Source organism: Macrobrachium nipponense, chromosome 7 (genome assembly GCF_015104395.2).
Source record: "Macrobrachium nipponense isolate FS-2020 chromosome 7, ASM1510439v2, whole genome shotgun sequence".
NCBI lineage: Eukaryota > Metazoa > Arthropoda > Malacostraca > Decapoda > Palaemonidae > Macrobrachium > Macrobrachium nipponense.
The window spans coordinates 82,205,810-82,218,309 of record NC_061109.1 but is presented as its reverse complement, the minus strand read 5'-3'; the positions used below and the strand labels follow the sequence as shown (position 1 = coordinate 82,218,309).

Sequence of the window (12,500 nt, the reverse complement as noted above, 5' to 3'; positions counted from 1 at the left end):
CACCTTACACCCAAAGGGAAATACACACTGTCTTAAGTGCTTCCGCACTGGCCAAGGATACGAAACATTCAGTCCAGAGCTAACCTATCCGTACACTCAACCCTATGCAAAATGAGGGTCCTTTGGTTCAAACAACCGTCTCTTAACATCACATTCCTAATGGATGGTATCGGTGCATTAGTAGTGTATGCTTGACATACCTTACAATGCTATGCAATACAAATGACGTGCCATAAAGGAGGGAGTAAAAAATTCAAAGAAAAATAAAATGAAGCGTTTATACACCTTTACCAGACACGTGTCACCGCAGGTTCCCACTGACGCCCCCTTCCCCCCCAAACTTCCCCCTAGCTCCCCCCCTCCCCCACGCCGTTCCCATCACCCCCCACCTACCCCTCCGCCAATCAACACATCGTTTTCGGCTATACTAAAAAACCGTCCTCAATTCATTACGCCAGGACTAAATGTCAGTACAGATCACATGTCATGCACAAGTATGTGCCTCGAAAGTACAGAAACATTACTAAGTACAGGAACATAATATAAGCTTCAGTATGTGTGTGAGTATCATGCTAATGGGGGTGCAGAAGCTTCATCCGGAAGCACTTACTTCAGAACCGGAAGGTTAACACCTTCTGGAGCCACGCCCACTAATAGGAAAAGGCGTGTGATGAAATATATTTATGTATTATTTATAATATAAATAAATGTGTGTATGAGTGTATATACGTGTATATATATATATATATATCTATATATATATATATACTAGGCTACACAAGTGGAAAAAGAGGCCATTTCAACGCAATGCACAATCAAATTTAGTCTATGAGAAATTCCACAAAGAAGCCTCCTTTATACCAAAGCTATCTGAACGTCAACAGCCTCAGAGATATTGATTAACTAGAGCTTCTTGAGGTATAAAAAAATCACTCGGTAGCCTGTAAAACTACAACTACAGATCTACGTAAATAAGAGAGCGAGAAAAGCAGTTACTATTCACACTCAAAGAAGAGCCGAAAATACAGATTATGCTTCTGTAAGTCAAAACCTGACGACTTGGTTTCTCTCTAATTAACAATTCGCCACATATATCCGGTGTTAACGAAAAGACTGTCGGGAGAACAGATGTTTACATAACATTATAACATGAGCGAGTAAGTGCACGCGATACACTCGCAAACACACACACATGCGTGTGTAAAAACAGCGAACTAGCCAAATCGGTAGGCGAATCCCATTCAACTCCTTGAAACATTTTCAATAATAAACATCAACTGAAAAAGATATGATTCTGGAAGCAACCCAGCAACAAGGAGTTCAAATTCAAACGAGTTTCGATGGAGGAGCTCTGAATGCGCTACTTTGAAACGAGATACAAAAGAGGCAAGTGATTACATTTTATGGTCATGTATATGCGGTCGGTCGAAACCGAAACGCCATAAATACCTTGGGCCACCGGACTAGTTGATGATCATTAGGGGAGGAACATCACAGGAACACATGGTTTTGCCGACGTGTTTCTCTTCTCATCACTCAACCCCCTCCCCCCCCCCCCCCCAACCCCCCCCCCAACAAACCCCCTTGAACCCAAATCGCCCCCCCCCCCCCACCCCTTTAAACCCAAATCTCCCCTTCAAGCACACATACGCAGACCGCAGACATAGGAAGTCATCAGACCTCTTTCCGTCCACTACATGATCTTCGGGAGTTCAGATTTCCCAAATATGTAACAAATTATGAGAGAGAGAGAGAGAGAGAGAGAGAGAGAGAGAGAGAGATTCGACATGACCATGTGAGCGGTTGTGGCGTACAGCCTCAAATGGCTTGGGGGAAAATGTAAGCTTTAAGATCTAGATCATCAAAGTAAATATTAAGTTTCATTGCCGTTGCTTGATTAAGTAAGTTATAGCAGCCACGAGACTAACATTTATGAGGCATCCTGAGAGTTATGGAAAACACACACACACACACACCTAAATAAATTGCACTGCAGCTAACCTCAAAATGCAAATAAACGTCAACATAAACAACATCAGGATGTCCTTGTCTTGTTGACATATCTCGAACAGCATAAAAAACAAAAAATGCTCCAATTAACTTGTGCTCCGAAGCGGAAGCATTAGAATATAAAAATATTATCTTAACAGCTTTACTCCAATTAAAATCTGAATATAAAGAGAACTTTTGGGTCGAGAAAGGTCAAAGAGAAAGCAGCCGTTATGATCTGCCCCCACAAAACCAAACGTCGAACAAGAAAGATTCTCTAATTCTGGTTTAGTTCCCGCAAGAATAGGTTGACAAAAACAAAGTTTAAGAACTAAATGGCACGGAATTACATTACGACAAATTACACCCTCCAAAGAAACATACGACCATCTGCAGGTCGTGTTCTACATTCAGTTAACAAACCCCAGTTGACTTCGAAGTCTGCGGTAACTTTTTCTTTCTATGGGATTCGAATGTACTTACATTCTTCACTCGATGGACTTAGCAATCCTCTACATAAACTCAATACAAACCGATTACCAAGCAATACCTTTACAAATAGTTGAAGCACGAAACAGGCTTAGTAACAATGAACCTACGGTACAGATGAAACGACAAGAGGAAATCTTCGCGGTTGAGCATGTCAAAAGAAATAAAACAAATAAACAAATGCTTACCTTCCATCCATATCAGCCATGTTGAAATTTTCCAGGAGCATGTTACAACAGTTTACCGAGTCACTTCACAAAAATCGAGCGTTAACACTTTTATGGCGAGAACGAGTTGTGTTCTATATATTTTTTTTTCGAAGTCCTTTACGGTAAACGAAAATAAAGGTATAATAAATAAATACAATAAAATAAAAAAGAGAAGCACGTTATATTTTATAAGGGGGAAATCAGGATCTAATCACGACGAGTCTCTCTTTCACGAAGACCACATGTTCTCTTGTATGAGAAGATAAAGAAAAAAAAAAAAGGAGAGAAAAACGAATGACGACGACAACAATCGCACACAGAACTTTTCACGATTCCGCGCGACGAGTCCTCCTCCCTAATTGGACAGACGACGGTAGTGATACCAGATGCAGCAAAGCAGACAGTGCTTTGCGTATCAGGAAAAATGGAAAAATAAAACGGCGAGGAGGAGAAGGAGGAGCAGGAGGAGGAGGAAGAGAGACAGATCAACAGGAGCAGCAGTCGGTTATTATGCGGAAAGAGAAGGAATTCCTAAGGAAGGACGTGGAGATGGGTGGGCGGCAGTGGAGGAGCAGCGGGTATAGTGGTATGGGGAGTAGTAAGAACGCACACGACACACACACACACACACACGCTTATATTAAGACGAAGGCCTCTCCGAGCCGCAGCACACTGGCTAAATGGAGTGCCCTGGAAGGTCTAACTAACTGAGCACAAGAGTTTGAGTGAACTGGTTGCTTCTCTCCAAAGGTTCCAGGCTACAAGGCAGCGACCTCGGGTTTACCACGCCCCTCCCTCGATTGCACAGCACCTCCTCCTCCTCCCCCTCCCCTCACCCCCAATCTCTCCCGTTTACCTCGCTCCCGTGTCCCCGCCGCCCCCCCCCAACAAAACACCGGACCCGGAGGAGACCCGAGCACCTCCCAGGCAGCGACAACCAAGATCCCATCCATGACTACTCTCCGCAGAAGCCACGCGCATTCATACGCACGAACACACACACACACATACACACACTGTCGGTCTCATAAGAATATGTAACATTAACCCTAACAATATCACTATTTATTTACATATATATATATATTATATATATATATATATATATAATATTATATATATATATATATACATAAATACAAAAACAATACTGGTAATCTAACATATCAAATTGAGGAACCGAAAAACACAAACTGAGGTTGAAATTCACACACGTTTAGCGAGAGAGAGAGAGAGACGAGGAAGGAGGAGAGAAGAGAGCAGAAAGGAGAGAGCGAGAGAGAGACGAACTCAAAATCTAGCCACTTTGATCGATTTGCTCGTTAATCACAAGAAAACCTTTGAGCAGCATGTCTGCGCCAGTAAGCGTCAAAAATCTTTTTTTTTTTTAATTCGAATTCGGTCTTTAAAATCAGGTATTCATCAAAAAGCTTTTCAACCCCTTTGGTCCCGAAGTCGTGTTACGCAACGCAGTCCAACCGTGGGTTTGGTATATCAGTTAGATTAGGACAAGTCCTCCCTAATACACTTACGAATTACAACTATTTAGAAGCAATGGGGGAAACATGGAGGTCATAGACACTTAGCAATTTTGCTCATTACGAGAAATGATCAACTGATAAGAAATTCATATGAATTAGGTAATAACTTCAAATAATATGAAGTTTTACAAATATACTAACAAAGTAATCCCTAACTGATAAGAAAGTCGTATAAATTGGGTTACAAACTCAAATAAAATTTATTTTTTATAGCAAAATGAAGTTTTAAAAATATACTTAAAAAAGTAATGCCTAACTGACAGGAAAGTCATATAAATTAGGTAATAATCTAAAATAAAGTCTTATAAATATACTTACCAAAATAATTCGTAACTGACAGGAAAGTCATATAAATTAGGTAATAAACTTGAATAAAGTGATATTTTGATAACAAAATCAAGTTTTATAAATATATTTACCACGTAATTCCTAGCTGATAAGAAAGTCACATAAATGAGGTAATAAACTCAAATAAGCCCAAAAATATTCGGGGTGAGTGGAGCAATGGGCGAGGAGACACGTCACTTTCCTTTAAAAAAAAAAGTTGATCTCCTGAGAGCAGGTCACATAACGGATCCGTTACAAGTCGGTGACTGGCAATTTTTCTTTTTACCCTGCCAATACTTCAACATGATGCCATTCAAAAATCTGAACCTCCTTAATATTTGTTCTGCTGGCTTCACTTGAGGCTTCAAGGTATCTAGTACATTTTGTCTTTTGGCCAGCACAATCCGGTTTATTTTGTTTGTTTGTTTGTATGGTGTTTTTTACGTCGCATGGAACCAGTGGTTATTCAGCAACGGGACCAACGGCTTTACGTGACTTCCGAACCACGTCGAGAGTGAACTTCTATCACCAGGAATACACATCTCTCACTCCTCATTGGAATGCCCGAAAATCGAACTCACGGCCACCGAGGTGGCTGTCGAAGGCCATACCGATTATGTCAATGAGGCGCTGAAACAGTTGTTGGGAGACGGTGGAAAATAAGATGGAAGAAAGAGAATAAGAACGTGAGGTGCACTGTTGGCATCATCCCCAGCTTAAGATTGTTTGTAAATCGAAGTTCGTAGCGTCTGCTGTTAAAACCACCAAGTGTGAATTTAATGATTCAGTAATTGCGACTAAGGCACGCGCTAAGAGCCGATGCTACTATCAAGTTTATAAACTTGCAAAATAATATAACAAATGACCACGTCAGTAGGAAAGAGTATCGTCGTTAAACAACATGGTGATGAAACACCTGCACACACAACTGCTACACAGCTGCGACGGTGCCTATCAAACACAGTGATGACCAAACATCAACTCACACAGCACTGCAATCTATGAATCTGTAAAAGAAATCGATTAATACATCACTTTCCTGACGGTCGTCCGGTTTTATCTCTTTTAACAAGGCTGCTTCATGTCCGCATCTTTTTTTAAATTCCCATCCTTGTTACTAACAGTCACCACCAATGGGAGGCTAGTGCCGTCAGTGTACCTTAAGTGATGCGCTGTAGGTATTGGTATAGGATGTTTGCAGCGTCTCTAAGGCCCTGTCCACACTGGCGGGCATCGCCCAAAGGGTAAACACAGTTCCCATAACCCGTTCCGCTATACTGACCAACCGAGTATTGAGCCAGAACGATGCGATTGTCTGGTAACACTGCTTCAGAAGCAAGAGAAAATATAAACAGCTGGAAGTGCCCGACGGGTATGCCCGCTAGTGTGGACAGGCCTTCAGGCCTTGTCCACACAAGCGGGCACTGTCCGACGGGCAAACACTGTTGCCATATCCCGTTCCACTTTACTGACCGTCCGAGTATGGAGCCAGAACGATGCAGTATTTCCATTTTATCATTTTGTTGTCCTACCTCTTAACTATTCTGCGTGCAACTGTGGTGGTGGTGGTGGTGGTGGGGGGGCCTCCCCCCCCCCTCAATTCCATCTTTAGATCCTTGCACTCTATCTCCTCTTGCTCTCTTTCATCTGTCCAACCGCTCCAACATTCTCTGCTCATTACTATATCTTCCGAGCTCAATGGCCGGAGATGGTCCAGCCTTTGGCTTGGCAGCCTAAATTTTATAAATCATTGACTAAAATATCAGTATATCGGACCTTCCAGCTGCTCCCCTTGACTGATTTTCATCTCCGATCACAAACTCAAGAATCTTTTTGCTCTTTTGCGAAATTTTCCCCAGGTTTATCTAGGCATTTAATTCCACATCTGGAAGCGTTATCTTTTACTTTTATTAATTAATCATTACCAACACCTGAACCTTATATAAATCAGCCGTAGCTTCACTACACACCATCCTTAACAAATACACGGTTCTCTTTACAAGCTATGTGCTTTCCATTCTACATTTCATGTTCTCTTATTATGTCTTCCTTTCCAACTACCATGCCCTTATTTTCTTTCTTGGCAATGTTCTCTCATTACAGTATAAGACACTTCAGATCATTTTTTTCAGCCCTGGTCAACCATTGCCAAATGCATCATCTCTGTTTCTGATGATTGTGCTCGACTTCATTACTTTCTGTACTAAATTCACTACTTCGTCTAATATTTTCTATAAACATCCAAAGCAAACTTTCTAATTATAATAGACCCAAAGTTCCTTAACAAAAGCCACCCGAAATTCTGCCATTTATCACCGTCCATAGCTATTTCATACCTTAAGAATTCAAACGAGTTGCCTCTGGGGGGGGCACATTTCAATCTGCGTATGGCAATCCGAAATTTAAGTGTTATTTCCGATAAATACACAGCTATGAACCTACTTACATGTTGGAGACTGTCTAGTCAAGCTATAAAAGGAATCACTCAATATTTCAACGTCTTTGTTAATGAAAAATCCGAAGGCTTCTAGTATTTCCCACTTAAGATTATTATCCTTAACAGTCCTTGAAGACAAACCACAGTCAGGGTTAAGAGTGTGATGATGCTCTTTCTCAGGCTTAGACATAACTAGTTTATAACCCACACCATTTACTTTGCAGCCATGTTCTGAATACCACACCTGTCACTCACCAGGAACACTTTGTTTATTGCAAGTTACTACAAGGCTGACGATCCATGTCTCAAATCAAATGATCGTAATGAATTTCCTTTCTTATGCCATAGCTGATTTTCACTTTATTAGAAAACCTCTAAAGCTCTTTCATGCTGACCAAAGGCAATCACTAGGGACTTATCTAATGACTAAAATGGATTAACAACAAAAACGCAAGGCTTTCAAAACCTGAGGAACACAATTAAGAGCCACAATTTTTCCACTGTGGCTTTTAATCTAATCTTGACTGTTCTTACTGAAAACCTGAGTCTAAGACTCCATTGAGCGAATACAAAAATGTACACACGCACGAGCGCGCACACACACACATACACTATATATATATATATATATATATATATATATATATATATATATATATATATTTATTAGTGATAGCTTAAACAGTCGCGTTTGTACATACACAAATATATATATATATATATATATATATATATATATATATATATATATATATATATATATATATATACACATACATATATATTAGTGTATGTGCAAACACGACTGTTAAGCTATCACTAATAAATTTTTATATCCTAAACATCTCACATTCTCATCATTCAATATGATCTACGGGCTGCTCTATGAGCAAGAGCCCGTGCTGGCATAAGGCCAGCTTAATCTTCAACAACAACAACGACTGTTAAAAAAAAAATAAAATGAAATAAAAAAAAGTCTTCCGGTACAAGCACGGTCATCACATGGTTGGTCCAAAAAATCTTTCATCGATGCTGCTTCGAAACGACAGGCAGTAGCTGACCATCACTTACCAATCGACGTCAGTCTCTATTCCCATTCACATCACAATCTGGGAAGCCCATTAAATATTAAGCAGGTGACCCTCCTACCGGGCCACCAAAAGCTTACGCAATAACCAGCGACAAGAGCTGATAACTTTTTCACACAATCCTGGTTACCTGCAAGGACATGGCCTCTACCCTCCTACGACGACGCCTAATACCTTGGCAACGCCTAATACCCAGGTTTCATAGTCATAAAGTATTTCGAAATGTCATAGCAATGAATTCCCAAGTTTCACGGAAACGAAGAATTTCCAAATGTGATAGCAATAACGAATTCCCAAATTTCATAGCGATGGACAATTATGAAATCATAGCAATCAAGAATTCTCAAATGTCATAGATATGAATAATTTTTAAATTTCATAGCAAAAATCCCCAAATTTCATAGCAATGATGAAATTCCCGATTCCATGGCAATGAAGATAACCCAAATTTCACAGCAATGAAGAAATCCAAACTTTTATAGCATTGACGAATTCCCAGATTTCAAAGCAATGAAGAATCCCTGGATTTCATAGCAATAAAGATTCCCAAATTTTATAGCAATGAGGAAATCTCAGAATACATTGCAATGACGAATTCCAAAATTCCACAGAAATGAAGAATTCCCAGATTTCATATCAATAAAGATGACAAATTTCATGGCATTCACGAATTCCAAGATTTCATAGCAATCAAGAACTCCTAGGCTTCGTAGCAATGAAAATTCCCAAATTTCAGAGCTATGAAAATTCCCAAATTTCATAGCAACCAAGAATCCCCAAATTTCAAAGTAATGAAAATTCCCAAATTTTAGAGCAATAAAGATTTCCAAATTTCATAGCAACCAAGAATTCCCAAACTTCAAAGTAATGAAGACTCACAAATTTCTTAGCAACACATAGCAATGAAGAATGCTCCAAGCATTAAGAAATGAAGAATTCACAAATATCATAGCAATGAAGAATTCACAAATCACAGTAATAAAAAACTCTCAAATTTCATAACAACGATGAATTCGGTGGTAACAACTATCCCCACATACAAGCACAACCCTATCCCAACATAAAAAGAATAAAAAAATAAAAACACACACACTCTCAAACTTCATAACAGAAATATGGTCGTTTACTTTTTATAACATTGTGCTCCATCAATGACATAAAACTTTCTATGTATTTGTGTCCGTGGCCAACTTTTATAATTGGCAAAAAACCAAAATATTCATTTGCACTAACAATTTAACGTGGTGTGTGTGTGTGTGTGTGTGTGTGTGTGTGTGAGAGAGAGAGAGAGAGAGAGAGAGAGAGAGAGAGAGAGAGAGAGAGAGAGAGAGAGAGAGAGAGAGAGTTACCCTTGTAAACAAAACCAGAATTTCACCTTAGAAGGAATGGCATACATGAAGTAAGATTTGAGGCTCAAGTAAACTACTATACTAAGCTTTGCAGCGCAGCGTAACTATTGCTATAAAACCATAATCTTCTCACGTGAATGAATTTCACGCACCAGAACTAAATGTGACCGGAAAAAAAAAAAAAAAAATAGTTAGTCGCCCATGACCTCCCGTGGATCTAACCAGAAACACTATGAAGCGCCTGTTCACTGCTTCTCTTCCAACACGCACATACACTATCAGGCCACGCCCACCTCCCTTATCTCCCCTCTTCCTCCGTGAACCCCAACTACACCAAGGACTATCAAGGCTGGTGTACTAACAAAGAACTTTATATAAACAGCTTCAAAACAGGTCCAAAACAATTGCATGCAGATACTGTACAACTGCTGAATACACACACACACACACACTATATATATATATATATATATATATATATATATATATATATTATATATATATATATATACATACACACACACATAAAAGCACACACACATACATATACGTATGTACTATGTAACTGTATAGAAATACTGTATTAACGATGCCCAAAATATAAAAACAAAGGCATTGACGCAACAAAATTCCCAAAAAGTTTACTATTCTGAAAAATAGACAACGCGCTGTTGCCTGACTGATCACATTTTTTTTTTCACCGGCACATTCCAGTTGCATGCGGGATGCAAATTACATCGGAACCAACATTTCATGAAATGTTGAGCAAACTGACCATGAAAGCATAAAGCTTCTCAACGGGAAAAAATGTTACTTCACCAAAACGCTGTTTTCTCTCTCTCTCTCTACTGGCAAGAGACCGTGATGGATACTGCGTGTATGCTAGTCAAAATTTAGCTAGGTCACTAAGCAAGAAAAGGTCATACGTGTCCTTTTAAATAAAGCCATGCTGTACGACTAGGATAACACAAGGTAGGCGTGAAAAATTGAAGTTTCATGAAAGACAACCTTCAGACCCTATAAAAAAAAAAAACACCGTGTGCAAACAAGTTTTCAGTTTAATCCAATTTTCATTTACAATGTATTTTAGAAGTGTACCTTTTTATGACTTTCTAGTTTCTGTGGAGAAAAGTCTCTTGGAATTACTCATTCTATTCCTGGTGGAACCCATTTTTTTTTTTACTGTCTTGGTGACTTTCGAAAATGAAATACGGTTCACTTTCGAATTAGCAAAAATAAATTAATAAAATCTGCCTTATTCTTTATTTTTTTCTTTGTAAGCTTCATCCTTACATTAACGACGATCATTACTTTGTAAACTGAAAACTATATAATAATAATAATAATAATAATAATAATAATAATAATAATAATAATAATAATATTTTATTTCAGCTCAAGGCCATATACATGGAATATGCAAAGTATAGAGAATAACATACATGATTTAGATACATCAGATAACTTATAAAACGCGACAGCAGACAAAATGACAGACGGGTTTCAGACTAATTGCAGTCGATTGACACAAACTATAATCATATTAGTTCGTGAATCTGCATATGGTGTTGAAGTAAAACAATACAGACGACTGATTTTGGCAAAGCTATTTTCTTCTACTTTCCCACCGTCATCCCTACATTAAGGGGTCGGTTGCCTAATGCGCCTTCTCCTCCACTGCCTTCTATCCAAGGCATCATCCTCCACCAAACCTCTTCTTCTCTCCATACCTTCCTTCACTTTACTTCTCCATCTAATTCTCTGTCTCCCTCTCGATCTTCTTCCTCTAACTTGTTCCTCCTAAGCCCTCTTCACTCTCTCCTCGTCATCCATCCTCAACACATGCCCATACCATCTCAATCGTGTCTCATATCACCTCTGTAATCTTTACTAACCTAATTTTTTCTAAATCACAAACAACTGACATGTACTTCCCGTAGTGAAGCTTACCTGCTGACAAAAAGACAAGACTGTTTCAAACCACATTCCGTAGTTTCATGGCAAACGTAACACCAAACAATTTACTGATATCCTTCACAACTTAATCTTCACTTCACGCACGACCACAGAAATTAACTCCATATACATCAGAGATGCAATCGGGCTATCTTCTTGTGATGCAGAATCCTTACTGCTCTACAGCATTCGGGGTCTGATTATGGAAATTTCTACCCTCCATAACAACTAACTACTATGCTCTCTCTCCTCTCTCTCTCTCTCTCTCTCTCTCTCTCTCTCTCTAACGAATGAAAGAACGAACAAACGAAAGGCGAATAACAACAAACTGCCTCTGAACGTATAAAAAAACAGCCAAAAATTAATGAACAAAATAAAATAAAATAGCATTTACAAATATGGGCAGATACACTTTATATACTTAACTGATTCCTGGCCTCTCCTCTCTTCTCTCTCTCTCTCTCTCTCTCTCTTCTCTCTCAGAATCAACCATAGCAAATTTCGAAGCCACTGCTCCCGACCCATTAAAAATACAGCAAAAGGAAAAAATATGAATCGATGAATAAATGGACATATAATGACGAATGCAAAGGTCTGGCGAATCCTAAGCGACAAAGCGTTTAAGAATAAAAGTTCTAAAATTACTCTAGTTTTTGTTAATATGTTAGTATTTTTTTTCCAGAGTTACCTAAACAAATAATTGTCTACTGCAGGATATTTTTAAGGTACGAAAGCCAGTGGGATGTATTTGTTTGTTTGTATGGTGCTTTTACGTTGCATGGAACCAGTGGTTATTCAGCAACGGGACCAACGGCTTTACGTGACTTCCGAAACACGTCGATAGTGAACTTCTGTCACCAGAAATACACATCTCTCACTCCTCAATGGAATGCCCGAGAATCGAACCCGCGACCACCTAGGTGGGACGCTAATACCATACCAACCACGCCGCTGAGGCACTGCCAGTGGGATATAAAACCTTACGCTCTCCTCTACCCGAAGTACCAAGGTTCTCAGGAGTTAAAAAACAAGTAGAAAGAAAATTCCAAAGCTCAGTCGTAACAGAAGTGAAACATCCGCCTAGTTGTTGTCATTAATAACTGCCCACTTGTACG

The 12,500-nt window shown here is 39.2% G+C and overlaps 1 protein-coding gene across 18 annotated transcripts in view; it reads right to left on the bottom strand.

Moving 5' to 3' along the window:
- LOC135217044 (CUGBP Elav-like family member 2) overlaps positions 1-12,500 on the bottom strand; it is a 354,797-nt gene that overhangs the window by 326,559 nt on the left and 15,738 nt on the right. For 3 of the 18 annotated variants that reach the window (XM_064252652.1, XM_064252658.1, XM_064252660.1), the window contains exon 1: positions 2,667-3,320. The exons of 2 other annotated variants lie outside the window; for them this stretch is intronic. In XM_064252652.1, coding sequence (XP_064108722.1) covers positions 2,667-2,707 — 41 coding nt within the window. In that variant the 5' untranslated portion in view covers positions 2,708-3,320. Of the gene's footprint in view, positions 1-2,666; positions 3,322-12,500 lie in introns of those variants that run through there. 13 more of the 18 variants (XM_064252664.1, XM_064252665.1, XM_064252654.1 and 10 more) reach the window with 10 other exon arrangements.